Below are 12,390 nucleotides of genomic sequence, written 5' to 3' on the forward strand. Positions count from 1 at the left end.
GGCGGACAATTCACTTTACCACCACAAAATGCACAAATGTAAAGAGTAAGGCCACTCACACACTTAACCTATCAGAGGCATCTATGTCACCACGCACTCACTGAAACACCGACCAGTCAACTTCCTTATTGAGACTTATTAGATGAAGTGTATGCAGCATAAAAGTCCACTTCTGTTCGTGTTGTAACAAACAGAAGTTTCTTAGCGTCCAGTCAGATGAATGTAGACAAGTGGGTTGTGCATTCCTACCAGCAGATGGAGTCAGAGTAAACTGAAATCACATACACCCCTGTGGTTACATTCTCCATCTCCAGCAGATGATGGACGTGTATCTCTCCACTGGAGATTGCTTAATTTTAAAATATAGGAGAATTAAGGATAAAATTTGCCCTGCTCTCCTGTGGAGATACCAAATGATCCCTCCCCCAGTTGAGAATTACCAAGTTGATTTCTGTGGTTCCTCAGATGTGTCTCTTGGTCCGGTAGCTGGTTTTGCCAACATGAACTTATCAGCTGAAAGGCAGCAGGTGCAGGAAACCGAGCCTGGTGATGACAGCTCATGCCCTCTCCCCCTGCAGCCAGAGACTCTCTCTCTGTCTCAGCCAGCTGAGCTCTGGTAAATTAAAAAGAAAAAAACAAAAAACAATGGGCGAACAGTACGGCCTTATAGTCTGTGCTCCCACATTAAGGAACGCGTAGTGGACGCGCACTTACCTATGCGCACAAGTGGTACTGTGCGCTTAAGGCCAAATATTTAGTACTCCCCGCATGTAAAAAACGGGGGTTATGCGCGCGGCCGGGCCTTGCGCGCTCATTTTAGAAGAGGCCCAGCTGCATGTGTAACCCGATACGTGCACAAGAGCCAGGCCTCTGTGAAGGGGCGGACCGGGGGGGCGCCATTCCTCGCTGTCCCGGAGCCTTGCGCGCTAGCTGGTGCAAATTACTTCAGGTCGGTCCCTAAAGTAACTTGAAAAGTAAAAGGTAAAATTAAAAACTGTTTTTAGAGACTGGGGAGGAGCGGACTGGGAGGGAACTGGGGAAGGCCCAGATGCATCACCATGCGAATTTTGACAAAATTGACACCCCCCCCCCTTGTGTGAACCACCGATTTTATAACAAGCACACACTGGCGCACGCATGTTATAAAATCGCATGTCCATGTGTGCGCTCTCACATATTTTTTAAAAATCTACACCTTAATTTTTGCTGCCAACTTGAGAGCCTATCTTAAAAAAACAAAAACAAAAAAAAACAAAACCCAGCTAGATGCATGCCTCCGGCTACTGCTTAATGCGTTGTTGGCCATCATGGCGCCTGGTGCTTAAGAAGCCTAAGTGTCTTTCTCATTGCACTGCGTATCTTATAAAATCCAGCGTACGTTTGTTCGCGCCTGGTGCACGAACAAAAGTACGCCCGCGCGTACATTTATAAAATCTACCCCAATATTTTAAGATTTGTGGTGGAGGGTCAAATGCTGAGCTGTAGCTGGAGGGTTAAAGTCAGAACATTGCTGAAATTTTCAGCTGTCCTTTTATTCTGTACAGTATTCCACAAATCTGTAAAATTTGGGGGAAAAAAATCAAGACATTTGGCACATCAAATCAATCCCTGTTATATTGTAATAACTGAGATTGATTTGATATCTTTGGAATGAATTGTAAATAAATTTGCAGCTTAATGACGAGCAGACCTGATAAATTCCACAGTATGCTGCTGAATGGGTGAGCTTGCGTCACTATCTACTTATTTCCAGGATATTACAACCTCAGAAACAGCCATGACCTTAGGCTGTACAGTCTGACTGGCCTGTGGAAAGGTTCTAGTTAGGATAAAGAAAACCTGTCCCTTTGTCTACTAAATATATCTCTTAACACTGTACATCACTCTGGATAGAGATACTACCCAGGGGTACTAATGATGCATCTCTTTTACCCCAAGATTCAATGCGTTCATAAAGTATTCAGACCCCTTCACTTTTTCCACATTGTTACGTTACAGCCTTAACTAAAATGGATAATAGGCATTTTTCTCTCCTCAGTCTACCCACAATACCCCATAATGATAAAGCAAAATCAGATTTGTAGAAATTTGGCAAATTAATTAAAAAAAAAATTACATACAATTACATAAGTATCCAGACCTTTTACTCCGTACTTTGAGGGACCTTTTGCAGCGATTACAGCCTCAAGTCTTTTTGGGTGTGACACTGCAGTCTTGGCACACCTGAATTTGGGGATTTTCTCCTAATCTTCTCTGCAGATCTTCTCAAGCTCTGTCAGGTTGGAAGGGGAACATCGATGCACAGCTATTTTCAGGTCTCAGAGATGTTCAGTTGGATTCAAGTTTGGGCTCTGCCCAAACTTGAATCCAACAGAACCTTGCCAGAATTGTGCCAAAGCCACTCCTGCATTGTCTTGGTAGTGTGCTTAGGATCATTGTCCTGTTGAAGGTGAATCGTCACCCCAGTCTGAGGTCCAGAGTGTTCTGGAGCAGGTTTTCATTAATGATCCCTCTGTATTTTGCTCTGATCATCTTTCCCTCAATCCTGATTAGTCTCCCAGTTCCTGCAACTGAAAAGCATCCCCACAGCATGATGCTGCCACCACCTATGATTCACTGTAGGGTTGGTATTTGTTAGGCGATGAGCAGTGCCTGTTTTCCTCCAGACATGATGCTAGACATTCAGGCCAAAGAGTTCAATATTGGTTTCATCAGACCAGAGAATCTTGTTTCTCATGCTCTGAGAGTTCTTTAAGTGCCTTTCTACAAACTCCAAGTGGGCTGTCGTGTGCCTTTTACTGAGGAAAGCTTTCATTTTGACACTCTGCCATAAAGGCCCGATTGGTGGAGTGCTGCAGAGATGGTTGTCCTTCTGGAAGGTTCTATCTCCACAGCGGAACTCTGGAGCTCTGTCAAAGTGACCATCTGGTTCTTGGTCACCTCCTTGACCAAGGCCCTTCTCCCTCAATTGCTCAGTTTGAGCGGGCAGGCGGCCAGCTCTAGGAAGAGTCCTGGTGATTCTGAACTTCTTCTATTTAAGAATGATGGAGACATCTGTATTCTTCAGGACCTTCAATGCTGCAGCAATTTTTTTGTATCCTTCCCCAGATCTGTGCCTTGACACAATCCTGATTCGTAGATTTTCATACAATTCCTTCGACTTCATGACTTTGATTTTGCTTTGTCAACTGTGGGACCTTATATAGACAGGTATGTGCCTTTCCAAATCATGTCCAATCAATTGAATGTACCACAAGTTGGAAAAACAGTTCAAGGAAACAGGATGCACCTGAGCTCAACTTTGTCATAGCAAAGAGTCTGAATACTTAGGTAAATGTGATGGTTAAGATTTTTTTTTTTATTTGCACAAATTTCTACAAACCTGATTTTGGTTTTTCATTATGGGCTATTGTGTGTAGACTTAGGAGGGAAAAAATGCATATTATCCATTTTAAAATAAGGCTGTAATGTATCAAAATTTGGAAAAAGTGAAAGGGTCTTAATACTTTAATGCACTGTATGTTCTTCTAGTTTTAGATTTTCTTAAAGGTGTCCACCTTTTTATAAGTCTAGGCTTCTGGTATTTAACATAGTTTTCCCCTGAATCAATGTTATACTTGAGTTTTTGAGAGCACAAAGATTCCTTATTCACTAGAAAAAGAAACCCATGTGAAAACTCCTGTGCCTGTTTGAGGAATTTCTACACATCACAACCTGCAAAGAATTGATCTTTCTTTGACTATCACAATTGGTTTTCAGAATCCCTTGCTATGAGGTCACCCTTTGGATTATGCAGTAGTCAGTTTCAATGTCACACTGGTGTTAGCACAGGTCTGTGTTGCTGAGGAACACAGAGGTATTCAGTTATTTACTTCAGTTGTCATAGAAGTAAATGAAAAGAGTTTTTAAAAACTTTAAAAGCATTTTTGTTTGGATTTTTTGTTGCTGTTTTTTGTTTCTTAGAGCTGAAATAAATTTGTTGATTTAATATATGACAGATCTTGACTTATATAACATTAAAATGGTTTGAATCTTCCTGTAGGAGGACCAGGCTTGTGCTACATGTTTGATTCTTGCATGCTCTACTTCCGCCTGTGATAGAGAGGTGTCTGCATGGGCTACCAGAGCCTTTTTCCGGTAAGACTTTTAGCAAAGTGAAAAGAAATTTTTTGTGTCGAAAGGAACACATTGTTTAGCCTACAGTAAATTTTATGGGAGGAAATTTGAGGAAAATATTGTATTTGGGAAGCTGTAAAAGGGGCTGTGAGCTTGCGGATCCAAGACTATTAATCAAGAAAAACTTGTGTGTGGTTGAAAGGAGCAAGAAGAGGAGCTCCTTATCTCACTCCTTGGTATACCTGATCCAAATTTTGAAAACCGTGGTCAAAAATTAATTTTATCTATACAATGATATTTTTTCTGCTACAGCCAAATATGAGATTTGTGAAATTATCTTCAGGCAGTATAATGTACACTGTTAGGTGCATTGACTTTTTTGTTTGTAAAATGATTTCAATAATGGTTTTAGCCAGGAAGTCGTTTCAGAACATTTTCATAATTAAGGAAATTTTTGTATTTTGTTATGCATCACAGATATGGCGGTGAGGCTCAAATGCGATTTCCTTCAGCTTTATCTGCTCCAACTAATGTTGGACCTATCTTGGGTTCACCTGTTCTTGCTGGTAGGTAGAAATCCTTGAAAAAATGTTTTTCTAGCATATTTTGCTATAGTCCAAACAACCAGAAAAGAAATCCAACTATGCAGTCTTTAGCAGTAGCTTGATTATGCTTTAAATTGTTCCTTCCCTGTACGTACCAGGATCAGTCCAGACTGCTGGGTTATGCCTCCCCTCCAGCAGATGGAGTCAGAGAGAAAACTGAAAGCACCCCCTAGATATACTGGTGTGCCACCTGCCATCCTTCAGTATTTCCTCTGACTCCAGCAGATTGAGAGGCATAACCTGCGGTCCTGTCTGTTCTGACTAAAACAATCTTTCAGGTGTTCTTTATGATTTTTATAACTGTGCTGCCTAGATCAACTGGTTTTATTCTCTTCCTTGCTTAGTGTAAAAAAAAAAAAAAGTTGATATTTTTGTAGCAGTTGTTTGTTGGTTTTGCTAGCGCAGCGTACAGGCAGGCACTGAGAGTTTGGCTCTCATTGTTTTACCCGGATTAGTGTCCCTTTTGGTCTTGGGGGAAAGTTTACCAGTGGGCCGGTCACCCTCCCCCCCCCCCCCCCCCAGAAGTACAGTGATTCCAGACTTTGATCTGAAGAGGGCTTTACTTGAAAAAAAAAAAAAAGAAAGAGTGAATAAAAAGTGGATGCAGGACACATAAGCCCTGTTGGTAGCAGGCAGTGATCCATTTCCAGCCCTAGCCTGCCGCGCTGGTAATTAACCTGACCAGGGACTCCGGAGGGGGTGGAGGTTTTCACCCGGCGTTAGAGGCACTTGCACAGGGCTCCTATTTTTGGCGCGCTTTTCTTCTGCCTCCTCGATGCCGCGTTCTTCGGCCTGCACGGCCTGCGGTAGGGCGGGGGCGCAACTCTCCTGGGAGGGTCTCTGCTCCCGCTGCATTCCCGGGGGCGAGGGTCCCTCCCGGGGGCCGAGCGCAGCCCGTGTCTGCGCGGATCCGTCCTCCTCGGCGCGGCTGAGGAGGCTGTCGGCACTGCAATCGTCGGCCCCGCCTCTGAGGAGGAGTATTTTCCTCCGCTTTCACCGCCGGCTTTGAGTCCTCATAGTGGCTCCGAATTTGATGCCCCAAGAGCCCCCCCCCCTCCGGTGCATCCCATGGGGGGATCAATTAAAAGGAAGGTGCCTTTCTCCTCCAAGTTTGTGCTGTTGATGCACCAGGCTTTTTTGGAGGCAGAAGCAGGCTGGGAGCCAGACGAACCCCCCCCCCCCCCCCCTCTAAAAGGGCCTAAGGTGTCCTCGGTGCAGGACAAATTGGAAGACCAGGAAAAGGCTGAAGCTCCGGGCAAATCAGGAGCTTGTTCCCTTGGGGGTGCCGACGATCCGGGGTTCCCGGATCTCACCCAGGGCTCACCGGATGGGGCAGGGGCCGACATCTCCGACGCTCAGGGGTCTCTCGAAGGGGACCACCCCCTGGTTTTACGCCTGTTTGGCAGGGACGAGCTGAACTATTTGATTCTTTATGTTTTGAAGGAGCTGGAGATCCCAGCGCCGCAGCAGGACACGGATACTTTCACTGGGGACGTAGCTATGGCGGGTCTGAGAGCCCCCCCGCAAACCTTTCCCTTGCACTCTAAAGTATTACAGATCGTATCTAAGGAATGGGAGGTTCCAGAGGCATCCCTGCGCGTTAGCAGGGCAATGAATAAAGTATATCCTCTGCCCTCAGATTCGTTAGAGATTTTTAAGGTCCCTTCGGTGGACTCGGCAGTCACTGCGGTGGTTAAGCATACTACCATTCCCGTCACGGGAAGGGGTAGCCTTGAAAGATCTCCAGGACCGGAAGTTAGAGGTCCTATTAAAGAGCATTTTTGAGTTCTCCCCATTAATCCGCTATTTTTTCTTTTTGGTTATGGCCCCAGAGTAAGAGTTCCCCGGGGAGGTCGCATCTTTATTGGTAAAGCATGCTTAGTGTGGAAAAAGATGATTTTTTTGCAGTGGCGTGCCACGGACGGCCCCTCCTATTGGACCTGGAGGAACCATCTGCATCGTCTTCTTCAGATGGAAGATATCGGTTCCCGCCATTCACCTTCCGGCCGTAGGCGGTTTCTGCTGGTCTGGGACTCTTACATTCAAGCATTACCACATCGGGCTCGTAGTTTGCTCCTGAATGATTATCCAGCCCAGGATGTCTAGGGTGGACTCTGTGTTTGCACTATTTGTCCGTATTTTCTTATGCAGCCTATTACATTATGTTTTATGTTTTCTGCTTTCCGAACTCCGGGTGGGGGGTGGAGGGGAAAGGGGGGGTGGGGAATGGGGTTGGGGTTTACATTGACATTGCCGCTATTACTTGTATTTGTTGTCTAGTGAGGGTTCAGTAACCCACCCTCCTAGTTTATACTGTTGTTTATTGTTGCAAACTTAATAAAAACGTTTTACACTAAAGAGCATTTTTGAAATAGCGGCTTTAGGAGTCCGGGCTGCGGCTTGTAGCAGTATGGTCCAGAGGGCCACACTGAGCTGGGTGCAACAATTACTAACCACCCAAGAACTCCCGCCGGAAGAGGTGGAGCAGGCCAATTGTGTGGCAGTGGCGGTTGCTTATACAGCGGATGCCCTGTATGATTTGCTAAGGACCTCGGCCCGCACTATGTCCTCGGCTGTTGCGGCCAGACAACTATTGTGGCTCCGTCGTTGGTCGGCAGATGCCTCTTCTAAGTCGCGACTAGCTTCTTTTCCCTTTAAGGGGAAGTTGTTGTTTGGTGAGGAGTTGGATTAACTCATCAAAGACTTGGGAGACAATAAGGTGTATAAGTTGCCGGAGGACAAGCCCCGACAATTGCGGTCTTTCGGAAACACGCGGTCCCGATTTCGAGGGCAACGCCAGTTTCGCACGGGAAGGGGTGGATCTTTTCCCCAAAGGCAGCAGGGCCCCAGGTCTCAGTCTTGGACTCCTTCCTTTCGAGGCAGACGACCACAACGAATGGGTTCCTCGCAGGGTTTGGCCACAGGCAAACCTGCGCAATGAAGGCGCGCGGGCCCATTCCTCCTTCCCACGCATCGGAGGCCGGTTATCCCAGTTTTGGGAGGAATGGGTCAAGATCACTTCAGACCAGTGGGTCCTCGACGTGGTGCGTCACGGTTACGAGTTGGATTTTGCTCGGCCCCTCCGGGATCTTTTTATGATATCTCCTTGTGGTCCTCCGGAAAAGCAACTGGTAATAGCCCAAACCGTGGCCCGGTTACGATCCCTGGGGGCAGTGGTGCCCGTTCCGCCGGACGAGACCAGAACAGGTCGGTATTCCATTTACTTCCTGGTTCCAAAGAAGGAAGGTACGTTCCAGCCAATTTTGGATTTGAAGAGAGTAAACAGGGCCTTGCACGTACCCTGTTTTTGCATGGAAACTCTTCGATCTGTTATTGCGGCCGTCTGCAGGGGAGAATTTTTGGCTTCTTTGGATCTGGCCGAGATGTATCTTCACATTGGGATCAGGGAGCGCCACCAGAGGTACCTGAGGTTCATGGTGCTCGGGGAACACTTTCAGTTTTGCACCCTCCCGTTCGGGTTAGCCACAGCTCCGAGAGTGTTTACCAAGGTTCTCGTCGTAGTCGCAGCCTTCCTGCGCCGTCAGGGAGTATTGGTGCATCCCTACCTCGACGATTGGCTTATCCGGGCGAAGTTGGAGGACTCGTGCAAGCGAGCAGTCCAGGTGGTGGTTCAGCAACTGCAGTCACTAGGTTGGGTAGTCAACTTTGCAAAGAACCAGCTGGTTCCGAGTCAGTGTTTGGAATTTTTGGGAGCACGTTTCGATACCTTGGTGGGCAAGGTATACCTGACTCAGCAGAGACTGGAGAACCTGATGCTTCAGGTACAGAACCTACTGGATCTCCCCTTACCTACGGCATGGGATTATTTGCAGGTCATTGGACATATGGTTTCTACTCTGGAAATGGTGCCGTGGGCTTTTGCGCATATGCGTCCTTTGCAAACCGCTCTTCTTTCTTGCTGGGACCAGAAAACCAGGGATTACGGTGCCCAGTTGCCGCTGATGGAACCGGCTCGGTCCAGTCTAGCTTGGTGGTTGATCCCGGACCACCTCTTGCAGGGGGTAGATCTCGATCCTCCTCAGTGGGTGGTAGTGACGACGGATGCCAGTCTAACAGGCTGGGGAGCGGTTTGTCAATCAAGAGCGGTACAGGGAACGGGGTCCCCTCGCCAGGCCTCTTGGTCCATCAACCGTCTGGAGACCAGAGCGGTACGTCTAGCCTTGCGCCACCTTCTGCCCCTGGTACGCGGTCGGGCGGTTCGAGTCCTCTCGGACAACGCAACCACGGTAGCATATATAAATCGCCAGGGCGGTACAAGAAGTCGACCGGTGGCGACCGAAGCAGCGTTGTTGATAACCTGGGCGGAGCGTTATCTGTCCCGCATCGCGGCCACCCACATTGCAGGCGTAGACAACGTTCAGGCGGATTATCTCAGTCGACAACACTTGGACCCCAGAGAGTGGGATCTCTCGGCCGAGGCAATGAGTCTCATCACCCTACGATGGGGGATTCCGCACCTAGACATGATGGCGACTCGGCACAATGCAAAGGCGGCGCGTTTCTTCACCCGAAGGCGAGAGCACGGGTCGGAAGGAGTGGATGCACTCGTGCTTCCATGGCCTCGTCACGTCCTCCTCTATGTATTTCCTCCATGGCCTCTGATTGGCAAGGTGTTAAGACGCATAGAATCGCATCGTGGTCGGGTGATTTTAGTGGCCCCGGAGTGGCCAAGAAGACCATGGTTCGTGGATCTGGTTCATCTTGCGACGGACGGGCCTTTACGTCTGTCATCTTCCAAACCTCCTTCGGCAAGGGCCGGTATTTTTAGATCTGGCGGATCGCTTTTGTCTGGCGGCTTGGCTTATGAAAGGAGACAATTAAGGAAAAAGGGTTATTCTGAGCCTGTCATTTCCACACTGCTTCGGGCACGGAGGCCCTCTACTACGCTTACTTATGCTAGAGTGTGGAAGGTGTTTGACTCCTGGTGCGGTGTCTCGAAGATTGCGCCACGCCGGGCTTCTGTAGCTCAAATCCTTACGTTTTTGCAGGACGGCTTGAAGAAGGGTTTGGCTTACAGTTCTGTGAGGGTTCAGGTAGCAGCTCTGGGGTGTTTGAGAGAAAAGGTTGAAGGGTCCTCTCTCGCCTGTCACCCAGACGTAGCACGCTTTTTACGTGGTGTTCGGAACTTGTGTCCTCCGCTGCGGCCTCCTTGCCCGTCTTGGAATTTGAACTTGGTTCTCAAAGGCTTCAATGCGGCCCCCTTTGAGCCTCTCAGGCGGGCCTCCTTAAAGGATTTAACTCTCAAGACGGTGTTTCTCGTGGTGATCGCGTCCGCTCGTAGGGTCTCTGAGTTGCAAGCTCTTTCATGTAGAGAACCGTTCTTGCGTATTTCGGTCTCAGGTGTGTCGTTGCGTACGGTACCTTCTTTCTTACCTAAGGTGGTATCGGCCTTTCATGTAAATCAGACGGTGGAATTGCCTTCCTTCTCGGCGACAGAACTACAGTCTTCTCAAGGGTCAGATTTGAGACGTTTGGATGTTCGTCGAGTGCTCATGCGATATTTAGAAGTTACCAATGATTTTCGACGGTCCGATCATCTGTTTGTCTTGCGGCACGGCCCCAGGAAGGGGCTTCAGGCATCCAAAGTAACCATTGCCCGCCGGTTGAAGGGCTCGATCGCTGCCACGTAGATTGGTGGTGGTAAGGCTGTTCCTGAGGGGCTCAAGGCCCATTCTCTCCGTTCTCAAGCGACTTCGTGGGCAGAAAGTCACCTGGTTTCGAGCCAAGAGATTTGCAGGGCGGCCACTTGGAAGTCGTTGCATACTTTCGCTCGACATTATCGGGTTGATGTTCGAGGGCCGTCACCTACTTCCTTTGGAAGCAGCGTACTTCGAGCGGGACTCTCGGGGCCCCACCCCATTCAAGTCAGCCTGGGTACATCCCAGCAGTCTGGACTGATCCTGGTACGTACAGGGAAAGGAAAATTAGGTTCTTACCTGATAATTTTCGTTCCTGTAGTACCAAGGATCAGTCCAGACGACCGCCTAGTAATGGTGTTTCAGGAGAGTCCGCTCGTAACAGTATCTTTTCCACTCTTTTAGGTATCGATAACTTGATACGGTAAGTGATTATTCATTTCGTTGCCTTTTGGCTTTGTTTGCTTGGTTGGCTCAGTAGTGTTTGAGCGATGTTAATGCTTACTTTTGCAGAGTTTTACTACTTGATCTAGCCAGTGGCCATAGTTAATTTTTGGCTATTTTTGGCGGAAGGATGATCCATTTCTTCTGCTTTGATATAAATTATACTGAAGGATGGCAGGTGGCACACCAGTATATCTAGGGGGTGCTTTCAGTTTTCTCTCTGACTCCATCTGCTGGAGGGGAGGCATAACCCAGCAGTCTGGACTGATCCTTGGTACTACAGGAACGAAAATTATCAGGTAAGAACCTAATTTTCCTTTTGTTTCTTTATTACAATATCCAGGGCTTTCAAGCTCAGCACTAATCTGATTCTACTCTAGAACATTGATAGTTTTATTGGACCACTCAATGTCCTGTTCTGCCTTTGTAATAGCCCCTCAGGCTTGCAGCTGAATTCACTATTGTCCTTCCTTACTACTTAAGTTGTAGTACTGTCTTATGATTTCTGCACTGAGAACACTGAAATTTGTCATTTCACTTCTTCAGTCCATGATTCTGTCTCTTCTTGCTTTATTTGCTTTCTCAAACTAAATAGCAGACCATCATCTGAAGAGGAATGTATCTAAAATTTCCATCCATGCTTTCTTTCTGTTTATGATATAGTCTCTTAACATCTCCTCTCATATTTATACTGTTGGTTTTCCCCTCTATATGTGCTCTGGGTCATGTTTTATAATTCTTTTTATCACATGTTTTCATGGTCAAGTCTTGATATCTACAGGTGTTTTCTATCTATTGTATTTGCCCATTTCTATCTATTTCACAAACATTCTAGTACAAGTTGATTTGTGTTATACCTGATCTCACTATATTGTCTTTTGTGGTGGTATACCTTATCAGCAAGTCTTGAGTTCAGCAGCACCATGTCCTCTGATTCTCCTGCATGCCTTGCTATCTGTCAGTGTTGCATAAAACCTGAATGTAATCTGCTTTGAAGTGTTGGCAAGTGGAATATAAATAAAATAATAAATAATGATGGCAAATAAGGACCAGTTGTCCCTTCAAGTCTACCTGGTTATCTTCCTCTCTGACACACACTCTCTCTTTGGGTAAATGATGGTGATATAAATTCCCATTCTTAAACCAATACCATCTCCCCCATGTCCTTTATCTAACCTCTAAACCCTGTTCTACTGCTGTTCTCTATTATCAATCCCATGCATACTTAAATTCCCTTACAGTGCTGGCTTCCATCAACTCAGGAGGCCATTTCAAGCCTCATGTTCCTCTTTAGTTCTTAAAAACCCCATATTTCCTAGCGTGTAGACAGGTGGACTCAGGACCAGTGGGTTTATGCTCCCCCGCCAGCAGATGGAGACGGATCAAGCTGACGTCACAGTATATATAACCCTGCAGTGACCACAGCCTGCCAGTATTCTCCGTCTCCAGCAGATGCTGGATGTGCATCTCCCTATGGAGAATGCTTCGAGCTTTTTGGAAGGAGAAATTAGAAATTCTAAATTAAGGAAAACAAAGCCCTGCTCTCCTGCGGTGATGCCTAAAGGTCC

The 12,390-nt window shown here is 47.0% G+C and overlaps 1 protein-coding gene across 2 annotated transcripts in view; it reads left to right on the plus strand.

Moving 5' to 3' along the window:
- Positions 1-12,390, plus strand: part of NUP155 (nucleoporin 155) — a 304,350-nt gene that overhangs the window by 98,328 nt on the left and 193,632 nt on the right. For both annotated transcript variants that reach the window (XM_029578544.1, XM_029578554.1), the window contains exons 15-16: positions 4,043-4,137; positions 4,594-4,682. In XM_029578544.1, the coding sequence (XP_029434404.1) occupies positions 4,043-4,137; positions 4,594-4,682 (184 nt within the window). The remainder of the gene's footprint in view (positions 1-4,042; positions 4,138-4,593; positions 4,683-12,390) is intronic.

The sequence above is a fragment of the Rhinatrema bivittatum genome, chromosome 1 (genome assembly GCF_901001135.1).
Source record: "Rhinatrema bivittatum chromosome 1, aRhiBiv1.1, whole genome shotgun sequence".
NCBI classification, from domain to species: Eukaryota; Metazoa; Chordata; class Amphibia; order Gymnophiona; family Rhinatrematidae; genus Rhinatrema; species Rhinatrema bivittatum.